This window comes from Vicugna pacos, chromosome X (genome assembly GCF_048564905.1).
Source record: "Vicugna pacos chromosome X, VicPac4, whole genome shotgun sequence".
Taxonomy (NCBI): Eukaryota; Metazoa; Chordata; class Mammalia; order Artiodactyla; family Camelidae; genus Vicugna; species Vicugna pacos.
In genome coordinates this window covers 76,845,419-76,858,336 of record NC_133023.1, presented here as the reverse complement: position 1 = coordinate 76,858,336, position 12,918 = coordinate 76,845,419, and the positions used below count along the sequence as shown (strand labels likewise).

Below are 12,918 nucleotides of genomic sequence, written 5' to 3'. Positions count from 1 at the left end.
GAGTTGAAACAGCTCTTATAAGTTTTTTTTAAACAACTTTAGTGATATAGTGTATTAACATAAAATTCAGTGGTTTATATTATATTTACAGAGCTTAGGACACTTTTATCATCTTAAAAAGAAACCTCATACCTATTAACAGTCACTTCCCATTTTAGTCCTTTGTGGCCGCTCTAACAGAATACCATAAACTGGGTAGCATATAAACAACAAAAATTCATTTCTCACAGTTCTGGAGGCTGGGGAGTCCAAGATTAGGGTGCTGGCCGATTGAGTGTCTGGTGTGGGCCCACTTCTTGGTTCACAGACAGCCATCTTCTTGCTCTAACCTTACCTGATGAAAGGGTAAGGAAGCTCTCTGGGGTCTCTTTTATAAGGGCACTAACCCATTCATAAGGGAAAGTTTGTGTCCCCCACCCAAATTCTCAAAGGCCCCCAACTCCAAATATCATCACTTGGGAATTCAGCATATGAATTTGGTGAGGGGACACAAACTTTCAGTCTATAGTACTCCCCATTATTTCCACCCTATCCCCGCCAGCCCTAGACAAACACTTAACTACTTTCTGTCTTCATAGATTTGCCTGTTGTGAATATTTTCAAATAAATGGAACCACTCAATATGTGCTCTTTTGTGGCTGACTTATCTCACTTTGTATAGTGTTTTTGACTTTCATCCTACTATAATGTTTGGCTTCTTCATTCCTTTTTTTTTTTTTGCTAAACAGTATTCCATTATATGCATAAAACATACTAAATAGCATGCTTTGCTTCTTCATTCATCAGTAGGACATTTGGGTTGATTCCACTTTAGGGCTATTACGAATAATGCTGCTATGAACATTTGTGTACAAGTTTTTGTGAGGACGTTTTCATTTCTGTTGAGTATATGCTCAGGAGTGGAACTGCTCAGTCATACGGTATCTCTGTTTAAAATTTTGAGGAATTGCCAAAATGTATTCCAAAGTGACTACACCATTTATAGTCCAGTCAGCAATGAATGAGTTTCAATTTCTCTACATCCTCACTTATTGTGTCTTTTTTTATTATAGTCATCCTAATGAGTGTGAAGTGGTACCTCATTATGATTTTGATTTGAATTTATCTAACGATTAATGATGTTGAGTATCTTTTCATGTTCTTACTATCCATTCATATACCCTTCTGAGAAGTATAGCACAGGGAAATATATACAAGATCTTGTGGTAGCTCACAGCGAAAAAGAATGTGACAATGAATATATGTATGTTCATGTATAACTGAAAAATTGTGCTCTACACTGGAATTTGACACAACATTGTAAAATGACTAGAACTCAATAAAAAATGTTTAAAAAAAATAAAAACAAACAAACAAATTTACTTCTCACAATTCTGAAGGTTGAAAGTCCAAGATTAGGGTGCCAGCATGGGCCCTCTTCCTGGCTTGTAGTCGGCTACCTTCTTGCTGGATCCTCACATGGTAGAGAGAAAGATCGTATCTCTCTTGTCTCTTCCTATAAAGGCACCAATTCCATTTATGAGGGCTCCACCCTCATGACCTAATTATCTCCCAAAGGCTCCACCTCCAAACACCATCACATTGGGCGTTAGGGCTTCAATATATGAATTTTGAGGGAAACAAACATTCAGTCCATAGCATCCACCTTTATTAGAAACGGAATTTTTTACATGACAAAATAGAGGCGCTATACATTTAAAAACCTAATAATTTAAATGAAGTGAAACATAGTATCAATTAAGAAAAGATTTTAAAAATATAATACCAATTTCAGACAATAATTCTTCTATCTAGTAAACTATTTTGTGATATAAAATGTATATGTCATAAAAAGAATTTCTACCATGTTAATAAAAGTTACGTGAGGCACCATTGACTTATCTACTTTTCTTTCCAGATTGTCTCCAAGACCAGAGGGAAGAGAAGTTATGATAAAAAGGAAAATAAAATGTTAGACATCTAATAGCAATGTTAGCATTGAATATTAAGTCAGTATTTATGACATCAACAGTTCTACACAAATACTGGGTAAACAAAGTATTCTTTTTGTACAACTGAGATAATAAAGCACATTTTCAATTTATTTCCTTTTCTCTTGCACTGATGCAAAATTGCTATTCTTATATAAATCTTGTTTTTCCTTGCCAATGAAGATTCTTCAAAAAGAATTTCAAATAACTAGATTTGGCATATTTACATAGATATATATTTAATCTTAACTGAGTTAAACAACTGATCAACAGAAAAATATAGCCAAAAAGGTACCCAGGGAATCATTATTTAACAAAAAGATAAACTAAGTGGAAATTTTTTTTTTCTCCTGGAACATAAACTTAAGTTTAGAAAAGTTACTTCCATGATATGAAGATTGCCATTTTCTCTTTTCTAGCTGCACTAAGTGACCTCATCTAATATCATGGCTATTCAGTAACGACTTGCAAATCAATTTCATCAGTACCAAATTGTTCCCTGAACCCAACTTGGATATCCAACTGCCTACTCAACATCTCCAAACTAACATGACCAAAAAAGAATTCCTGATTCCACACTCCTCCAAGTCTGTTCCTCATCTCTACATTCCAGAATTCACCCAGTTGCTCAAAAATCTAGGTATCATCCTTTACTCCTCCCTTTCTCTGTCCTCATATCCAAGCTATCAGATGATCCTATCTTCTTCATCTTTAAAATAGAACCTGAATCCAGTATCTAACCACCTCCCCAGCATCTACCACAGGAGTTTAAGACTCTTGGCCTGGAACACTGTAATAACCTAACTGGTCTTCTGCTTTCACCCTTAATCCTCTTCAGTTTATCCTCCACACCACAGCCCCATACAAGTAAGTAAAATTATGTCACTCCTCTGCTCTCAACCCTTCTAATGGCTTCCCATTACATACCCACACCAGGTTATAAGGATCTTCATGAACTACTCTCTGGCTTTCTTCCCTATTTCATTTCTTACCATTCTGCTCCCTTAATTACTATGTCATAACCTTACTGGCTTCTGCTATTCCTCAAACATGCCAGGTAAGTTAACATTTTTAAGCCTTTCTACTTGCCTTTACCTTTCCCCAGAATGCCCTTTCCCCAGATGTTCACATGGTTCATACACTTAGGGCCTCTGCATGTCACCTTTTCAAATAGGCCTTCTCTAAACATCTTATCTAAAGTAGCAACTCTCTCAAAGATGTATCTTTTTTATGTATAATTTGGTGGAAGGCAGGGCCTGGTAATGAAGTCATTTTTCACTAGTGGGCTAAAGAATCTAGATCCTGAAAAGTAAAGCTAGCCACATTGAGGCTCTCCTGAGCCATGGATTTCTATCCATGAGCCAGTCTTAGCACTCCCTGAAGATGGCAGTCTGCTGGTGAAACAAGTATGGAAACTCAAGTTGAGCCACTTGGTCTCTCTACCACCGAGGAAGGAATTTAGTCCAGTATGCTCAGTTTGTTTCTGTCCCTATTTCTTGCTTTTTCTTCATAGCACCTGATACTATGTATTTGTTTACATGTGTATTATCTGTCTTCTCTAATGAAATGTAGTAAATTGCACAAAAGGAAGTACTGTATAAACAGCCCATGAAAGAATATCTGGCACACAGTAAGCTTAATAAATATGTATTAAATCAAAAATAAATGAATAAATAGGATTTCTAGTCTCAATACCATCCAATAATACAGTTTTGGGTTCTGTTTTGTTTTAAATGGAAAAAAAAAGAACCACAAGAATGTGCCCTTAAAAACAAATATATTCAGCTTGATTTCTCTCAAATGGTATGAATTTTATTAAAAGGAGGAGAGTTATTCAGTAGCACTGAAGCAAAATTTTACAGTCAATTTTCAGCAAGATATTCTAGCTATTATAAAATTTTTAAAAAGCTTCAGAATTATTCCTGAAAATAAAGCTGCAGTTAGTTTATTTGGACCTAAACACTTAAATATGGGATATATACATATACATATATGCATGCACACAAAATAGAGCAGTTTTATGAAATCAAACTGGTATAAACAGGAATGTCTTGATTATCCTACAATCCTTTCCCCTTCCTTCTCTCATCAAATTGTTACCAGTGAAGGCCCAGGAATTGACCAACTACTCAGAGCTAGCTTTTAGTCAGATATGTATCCTGTTAACTTGGTGTTGGTGTAGCTGTTCACAATAATAAAAATGGCAATATCCACAGAGGTTTCATGGAAGCAACAGAGTATTTTGCGTGAATAAGTCTGTGGCTTAACTGCCACTGTATAGTATTACCTGCTCTCTTCCATCAGTGCAGCTCATAGTCCACAAGAATATGAAAAATCTCACCACGTAACAGATATATCTCTTTATATATAATTTGGTGGAAGGCAAAGCCTGATGATAAAGTCATTTTTCACAAGCAGGCTAAAGAATCTAGATCCTGAAAAATAAAGTTAGCCACATTGAGGCTCTCCTGAGCCATGGATAGAAGGCCAGTTCAACCACTCTGAGGATGGCAGTGTGTTGGTGAAAAGAATAAGGAAACTCAATTGGAGCCACTTGGCCTCTCCAGCAACAAGGAAGGAATTTAGTCCCATATGCTCAGTTTGTTTCTGTCAACATTCATTTAATGTTGATCATGTGGTTTATGCTCTCTGCTCAGGGGACAGAAGAATGATGAATACTACTTTGTATGAAAAGTTTCAAGCCTTGGAACCCCTCTGAAAATAAATAGTCCAAATACCAGTTCCATTTCTTTCCCTGCAGGCACAAACAAGGGAAAATTACTTATCAAATACTTAATTAGCTTATTCCCTACCTCTTCTTCTTTGCCTAGGAAAAGTTTCTAGCATCTTGGATGCACATACCAAGAGCTAGCTTCAGTGGCCAGGTTCGTAACTGAAACTCAGTCACTAAATAACATTCAAACCAGGAAGTACCCAAAGTTTAAGGGCCAAATATTCCGTTTATTATATTGGCAAAAAAAATTAGCTGTTCAATTGAACAAGTCCTGTGAAATAGAAATGGGTCATCATTCCCATGCTCCAGGAATTTAACATCTAAAATAGACAACACAGGAGCAGATGTTATTATATCACTGCCTATATTAAATATGTGCACAGCAGAATTTCTACACTGAGACAACTGCATTTGGTTTTTTAGAGTGGACACACTATAGTCAGTCACACTTTGACTACAAGAAACTGTATTATAAAATAAGATGATGTACAGATACAAGAGCAAAAGTCCAACTCTGAACAGTTTCATCTATGTAGAGGGTAGGTACCAATAAAGTCACATCAAAGTCACTGGAATTAATTTAGAAGGCAAACACTTCACTTTGTCTAGGCAGCAGACTTAAGATTTAGGGAAAACTAAAAGTATAAATTCTTCTGATGAGATGAAGCTCTATGAAACCCCTGAACATGATGAAAATAAATTTACTTACCCGAATAGAGCTCATGTTTACTGTCCTTTCTTCTGGCCATTCCTTTAAAAACAAAAACAAAAAACAAAAAAAAAGGAAATGTAGAGAAATGGGGATGAAAACATTTGGTTAGCAAAAATTACCAGAAAATTAAGATGGCTCTTCACTGTCTGGTTTATTTGCTGCGTTCTATTCCTACCACCACTCTTGGCTTCCTTTTGAATAAACACTCACTATAATCTTCCATATTTCTCCCTAGAAGCACAATCAGAAGGAAAATAACATCATTGTGGATAAAGTGAGCACCATTTTGCTAATCTATGGCCTCATTTTTTTTATTCTGTATTCAGCCACCAGGGTGGAGATGGAAGGTGTTAGAGAAGGCTTTTTCTGAGGAATATGATTAGCCAAACTGAGTTTTGAAGGATGAGGAGGAAGTCTGGTGAGGCAGTCTGTGTACACAGTAGATTCTATGGAACTCTGTAATTCTTTATGAAAACTCAAAGGTAGGTGATCCCATTTATTCCCTGGCTTTAACTATCATCTACCGTACTTCACTGAAAAATCATCAATTCTAACAACATTTTTGATATATCATTGAGAAAAAAAAAACTCTGCTTATTAAACTACATATGATGCAATGAATTTTTAACACTTAGAATTTTTTATTTTATAATGATTGAAAGACTTTTAGATGTAGACAGATTTTGAGCATGTATCATTTTTATAAACATGAAATGGTAAATCTAAACAAAATTAAGTGGTTAAAATATTTTCTAAAATTTCACATTCAGAATCCAACTGTTCTAAATTACTTTTCTACTCAAGAGTTGTAGATATCTATGTTTTTTCACACAACATCATCCTCCATGCCACCGTGTTGATTATGCAGGCATTTCAAACTTAAGTAGATCAAAACTTCATTCTCAACTTGCCCTCCCGAAACACCAAAATAATCTCTCTAGTTCTTCCACCAGTATTCCTCTTGTTAATAAATGGAACCACCAGCAACACCCAGTTGCTCAATTCAAAAAACTCAAAAGTCGTTTCCTTTTTCTCATTCCAACTCCTCATCAAGCCATCAGGTTCTCTCTGTTCTAGCTCTGCAAGGTATCTCAAATCAGTCCACTTCTGTCCACCTTCACTACCACCACTTGTATACAAATCACTATCTATCTTATCTAGACCAAGAGTCTCCTAATTGGTAACCCTGCTTCCCCTCGGGCCTCCTCTTATAACTCTATCCTCCACTAGAAAGCCAAAGTGATCTCTATTAAACACCAACTCAGACCACACTACAACCCTGCTTAAAAATCTTTCAATTGTTTCCCACTGCACTCCTAACAGATCTGTAAGAGTGTCCCTGCATCTCTCCAACCTTATTTCATTCCATTCTCCCTCTTGTTCCTTTAGCTGTAAGCCATGCTGGCCTTCCTTTTTGCCTTGAACTGCTTGAGTATTCTTCCCACTGCCTGGAATACTCTTCTTCCAGCTATTCCTACACTGGCTTATTCTCATCTTTTAGAAGAAATCTCAGATCAACTGTCACCTTATCAAAAAGGCCTTCCTTGAACACCCATCCCTCACAACTCCCCAGTCACTCTCTCTCACCTCACCCCATTTATGCCCTTCATATCATTCCTCAAAGATTTAAGTCATCATGTCTACTTATTTCATTACTTGTTTTATTGTTTGTCCTCATTAGAATATAAAATCCATTTGGACAGAGATGGTATCTACCTTCTTAAGCACTGTATTTGCAGCATCGAAAGCACAGTGCACACCAAAATATTTGTTGAATGAATAAATAAAGAAACAACTAGTTATTAATTCAAAGGTAGTTTATGATAAGAAAACCTAGAGCTTCAGAATTTCCTGAAATGTAAGCTCTACAAATATCCAAACTCATTAAGTGACCTAAACTCTTTTGATACTGAGAACTGACTGGCCAAATTAAATTTACGAAATTATCTCAAAAAAATATGGCTAATTTGAAATATTTGCAATGTGATAATTCAGCAAAATAAAACTGTCAGAATTAAATCATGCTACCATGGTATCAGAGGTTATTTTTACCACCTCAAAGGTTTAATACTTAGTGAGCAGTTGGTGATGAGAGCTCAAAAGGCATTTTTTTTTAAAAGAAAAGACTGACATTAAAGTCTAGTATTTTAAGAATCATACAAAAACATCATCAATTACAAAATGGTAGTTTCACATTTTGCCAAATGTGTTCTGTGCTAGAATTAAACCTTCAAGAATCAACCTTCTTAAAATATTTTTAAATATCCTATTGAAAGAATATATCAATTCCTGATCCTCTAAAACAAGTTTGCTTACCTATGTCCAAGTTAATAATATTTATTACTTTAGAGACTGAGTCTTATAATTAAGACACATACACACACACCCTAGGAAAAAAAGAAGAATTGACCTATGAAAATCAGTTCTACTCTATGATTCACTACCTACTTTTTCAAGTAAGAATTTAATGCAATTATATTGACAGGGTATGGAAATTGGACACCTATTCATTGTTAATGTAAATTGGTATAACCTCCACTGGAAGCAATTTGACAATATCTAACAAAATTAAAAAGATATACCCTTTGAAAGCAAGTCTACCTGGAGCAATTTTATCCAACAGATACACTTGCATATGTGTGAAATGATATATATATATATATATATAGTTCAAACACATTCATTAGAGTATAATTTAATAATAAGATTAGAAATAACTCAGATGCTCAACTTATATGCTTAACTTGTACTACATCCATAAAATGTAACATTAAATAGACAACCAAAAGAATGAGACAGCCCTTTACGTTCAAACATGAAATAAAAGCCAAGATATTAGGTCAAAACAATCAAAAGGTAAAAAAGTATGTATAATGTATAGTGTTTAAAATATACAGTATGTCTCTGGAAGGACATTCAAGAAACAGAGAGTGGCTGCTCTATGATAAAAAGTGTCCACATGGAGCTCCACTTCCAGGATGAGACCACAAGGAGTTTTGTGGAACCACTCTCCAGCAAAATGGGCAAAAGTTGGCAAAAAATATTTTTACAAACCCAGCATTTAAAGTCTCTAGAAATTGTCCTAAAGGCATGTAGAAAATATAAAAATATTAATTAAAATATTAGAAGAGAAAAAGAGGAAGGAACATCAGAAAATCATGAATCAGAAAATGACTGCCTCTGAAATTCTATGTACTTTAAAAATGTAATTTTTACTCAGTTATTGAACTCAATCAGTATGTTTGTGAAGGCCTCCATACTAGTTTTTTCACCATCTGGTCCTTGAGTACATTTCAAAACATCATCTCCTACCACGCTATTTAAAAAAAATTTTAATGGAGTTACTGGGTATTGAACCCAAGACCCCGTGCATGCTAAGCATACACTCTACCACTGAGCTATATCTCCCCTCTGCCCCATAAAGTCTTGAGAAGACCCTCTTGTCTGCTTACTGATATCAACCCACTAAATCAGCAGTATTTGGCTTAAGACTCCAACTCTAATTATAATATTATCCAGCCTACATTCTCCATCTTGTTTAGAAGGATTCTAGAAGGCTTCCACTTCTCTGCACCCTTTTCTTACCTGGCACCACCTCTACACAAGTAGAACTGAACAAATAATCACTCCCCCATCTTTCTCACAACTGCACCTCTTCTCACTTTGCTTAACCGTATTGTAGTAGCATTCACAAGTCTGTCTCTACCACAAGTCCAAGCTCTTGGAGGGTAGAAACTTACTTAACTTTGAGCCCCCAGAGCCTAGCACAATGCCCCAAAGTTAGCTGATACTCAAAAAGAAATAACTAAACACGTCTTGCAATTCATATACACTAAATTTATGGCATTTCCTATTTCTGCCATCATAGTAGTCCTACAGAAAATCTAAAAATTGTTTAAATACTCTTACCTGTAGCAGAAAGGAAACAGTGTAACTCATAAAAGCAGGGTGATGGACTAAATTTAAACTGTTTTTATACTCTGCTACTGCAGCTTTTTCTAAGGCTTTAGCGTCAATATACAATCCTTTCTGGAAGGGTTTGGATGTCCACAGGCAACCAACCATGGCTGTCAAATAGTGATTAAATTCTTGATAGGTCTTGCTGCTGAAGCTGAACTCTGATTTTGTCTATTGGGAAAGAAAAAAAAATTGTCATTATCGCCTATTCTCCCTTTCCTATTTATTCCCAACAGATCATATATCTCTACACTCAATTTTTAAACAATGGTGATTTAACACAGATTCATCATCCATACCTTTGGTACCAACTCATTTTCCTTTGCAGCAGTCAAATTTTTACGATACCTAAAAGGGAGAACAGATAGAATAAACTTTTACCATTACATGCCTTTGATATGTAAATATAAACAAAAGCATACATTTCAAATGTAAATATATGCAGATATGCACATACACAGTTATCTAGCTGGTTAGTTAAGAGTTTTTTCCCCCTTTTATGGTACATTTTCCTCAAAGAATAAAAATTAACAGAGACTCAAATATTGAGTTGTACATTCAAGATATGCACTTGACTCTGTAAATTATATTTCAGTAAGAAAGAAAAAATAAAGGAAATGATTTTAATGTTTCACCATCAAAAAATTAATAGAGGCTCAGGGGGGTAGAGGGTGGGAAGGGATAGACTGGGATTTCAAAACTGTAGAATAGATAAACAAGATTACACTGTATAGCACAGGGAAATATACACAAAATGTTATGATAAATCACAGAGAAAAAAATGTGACAATGAGTGTGTATATGTCCATGAATGACTGAAAAATTGTGCTGAACACTGGAATTTGACACAACATTGTAAAATGATTATAAATCAATAAAAAATGTTAAAAAAAAATTAACAGAGGCTCAAAAGCAGTCACTGATACAGAATATATTTTCTTAATGTGGAAGAAAACGTGCAGTAGGAAGGATAAAGGAAAAAGTTAGAAATGTAATTTTTTCTTATCTGAGAACTATTCTAATTAGCTTTTAAACATTTCAACCCCGGTACAGTTCTACAAGTTATACCAAATCTACACTTATAGACTAAAAAGAGCAATTTCAGTCCATTAAATGAAAAAATTAGGAGGGATCAGGAAATAATGCTTACAATTTCATATAATTGACACTAGCTCCCCTTATCTCTCAGAAAACGTTTTTACCACAGAAGCTACGTAGACTTAAACCAATTGTCAGTAAATAACTAATTTTTCTTTGAAACATAGCAACAAGAATTAACAATGCTGAATGCAGCAGTACCATTGCACAAAAGATCCTTAACTATGATTTCTTTTAACCCATATACCCCACAATGACATTTAAAAAACAACACAGAACAGTCCCATATTGGAAGAAAGCCATGTTTCCTACTTCCATAGGCCTGTGCAGAAAATGGATAACAATTTTATTGTATTTAATATTTCACTATATTATATATAATACACTTATCATAGTATATTTATAAATTATAAATTATTGTAGAGCTGGAAAATAAAGATGGAATTATGATATACTAATTCATAAAATGGTAAAAAGGCTTTGTACCTGTCCAGAATGTAACAGAGCTGATTCAGGATACTGGGATCCAGGCTGAGGAGTGCAGGATAGAAGACCCCAGGAGGAAACAACACCACTAATGGAAGGTTATAATTTATATATGTGTCACACACCTTTTGGGAAGAATGATAACATCAGTATATAGATTATTCCTCAGAACCCCTCAATCAACTTCACCCAAAGAATCATCACTAGAAAATAAGCAATAATACAACATCAGGTTTAGGCCTGCCTGATTCATAAACAGAATAGGTAGCCACAGCCTGCTTAAAAATGCACCTCACTAAACAGCAACCTTACCACAGAGGATTATTCCTAGAAGGTCATTAGTAAAATCTTTTAATTTTTTCTGGGGAGAGACCTTAGAGTAGGGAGAAAGGGGAAGGGAGCATTTCTTTCTTCTTTAAGTCCCATTAATACTGATTTGTCACATTAGTTGGCTGTCAACCTGGAGAACAAAGGTGCATGCTTCTGGGCAAATGTAACACAAGACAACTAGGTACCAGTGAAGGGAGAAAGCCAGGAAAACTGAGATTAGTGGGGACTTCCTAGATAATAGTTCTATCTCGGTTGAATACTATAAAACAATAGAAGAGGACCAGAATCATAGGTACTGGGAATAATAAGGAAGTTGAAAGGTGGGGGTGGAGAGCTGAAGAAAAAGAAGGTATTTTTGGTTTTTACCAGGGGCTGGAGATGTACCACGGATGAGCAAAAAGTGATACTAGAGACAGACTTCTGTCTAGCGCCAGCATTATCCAGAGGAATGTCTATTAAAGTGGTACCTAGACTTTAAAAAAATCATGTTTTTTTCCCTTTGTTTTATGAATGTTGTTCAGGCAAGAATACACTCATTAACTTCATATATGTAGCTTATTTTAACTATGCTAATAAGGTCACAGCCCAATGTAATAGCTGTGCATAATAAAATTTAAACAGTAGTCCAGTAAAGTGAACAGCCATCACAAAAATCTGAATAGGAAAAATGGGATGCATACTACCTTCTCATAGAAATCCAAGATAAAGTGCAACAAGAAAGTACTGTTGCTTTCCAAGCGCATTGCAGTAGTGGACAGCCATCCTACATAGTGAATCAGTTCAGACACAGAGTTCATGGATCCACCTAAAGTTGTCTCCCTGAAATAAGAAATCATGGCATTCAGATCCGTATTAGTAAAAGTCCTCGCAGTTTCCAAGCTAAAACTGGATAATATATAGCAAAAAGTTGCTGGGAATTTCAGAAAATGGTAAGTGCTGCAATGTATAATTTACTTTTTTTTTAGAGCACAGTAATTTATCATAAAACTAACCCATCCCTCTAGGGAACCATTAAGATCAATTCATAGAACATCCTCAGCAACCACTGTACTAGTAAATACCTGAGAAATAAAGGATTAAACTTTCGACAGACTTTTGATAATATTAGCAATGTCCAGGGACCACAGCAGTCAGCAAATTAGTTTCTAAGTACACAAATCCAAACCCAGTTTTGTCTAAATTCCTGAACTAAACTGCTGTTAATATTTTCACTTTAATTTAACTGGAATTCAATTCAATTCTAGAACAGAATTAGTAACATTTTAGGCACCTTTCTTTCTTCCAGCAAAAACCAGATTTGGGTATTTTATATTCTTCCCAAATCAATGAACCATGTCTCTTTAAATCACACATGGGTATAATTGATTCAATCCATCCATCTACCCACCCCTGTCCTTTAATCCACTGTTTAGTGAATTAGGAAAAGACTTGGGAATTGTGATTTCATAGCTTTACCCTCTGATCAAGGGGGCCAACAGTGGTTATGCACAATGAAAAAGGAACAGTATATAGTCTCCGAGCTTGAAATGATGACTGTACCATTACCAGAGCAAGCACGGAAAGATTAAGAGACCATTCAAACAGGCAGGCATCCATACAGTCAGCCCGTCACTTGCAAACTTATACTTTAT

At 35.3% G+C, this 12,918-nt stretch overlaps 1 protein-coding gene across 1 annotated transcript in view; it reads right to left on the bottom strand.

The window, feature by feature from the left end:
- Positions 1 to 1,626: 1,626 nt before the first annotated feature.
- Positions 1,627 to 12,918, bottom strand: part of CENPI (centromere protein I) — a 35,302-nt gene continuing 24,010 nt past the window's right edge. Inside the window, exons 16-21 of the mRNA XM_006210264.4 lie at positions 11,971 to 12,106; positions 10,958 to 11,082; positions 9,673 to 9,721; positions 9,326 to 9,544; positions 5,414 to 5,455; positions 1,627 to 4,725 (exon numbers count right to left, since the gene is read on the bottom strand). Coding sequence (XP_006210326.3) covers positions 4,624 to 4,725; positions 5,414 to 5,455; positions 9,326 to 9,544; positions 9,673 to 9,721; positions 10,958 to 11,082; positions 11,971 to 12,106 — 673 coding nt within the window. The 3' untranslated portion in view covers positions 1,627 to 4,623. The remainder of the gene's footprint in view (positions 4,726 to 5,413; positions 5,456 to 9,325; positions 9,545 to 9,672; positions 9,722 to 10,957; positions 11,083 to 11,970; positions 12,107 to 12,918) is intronic.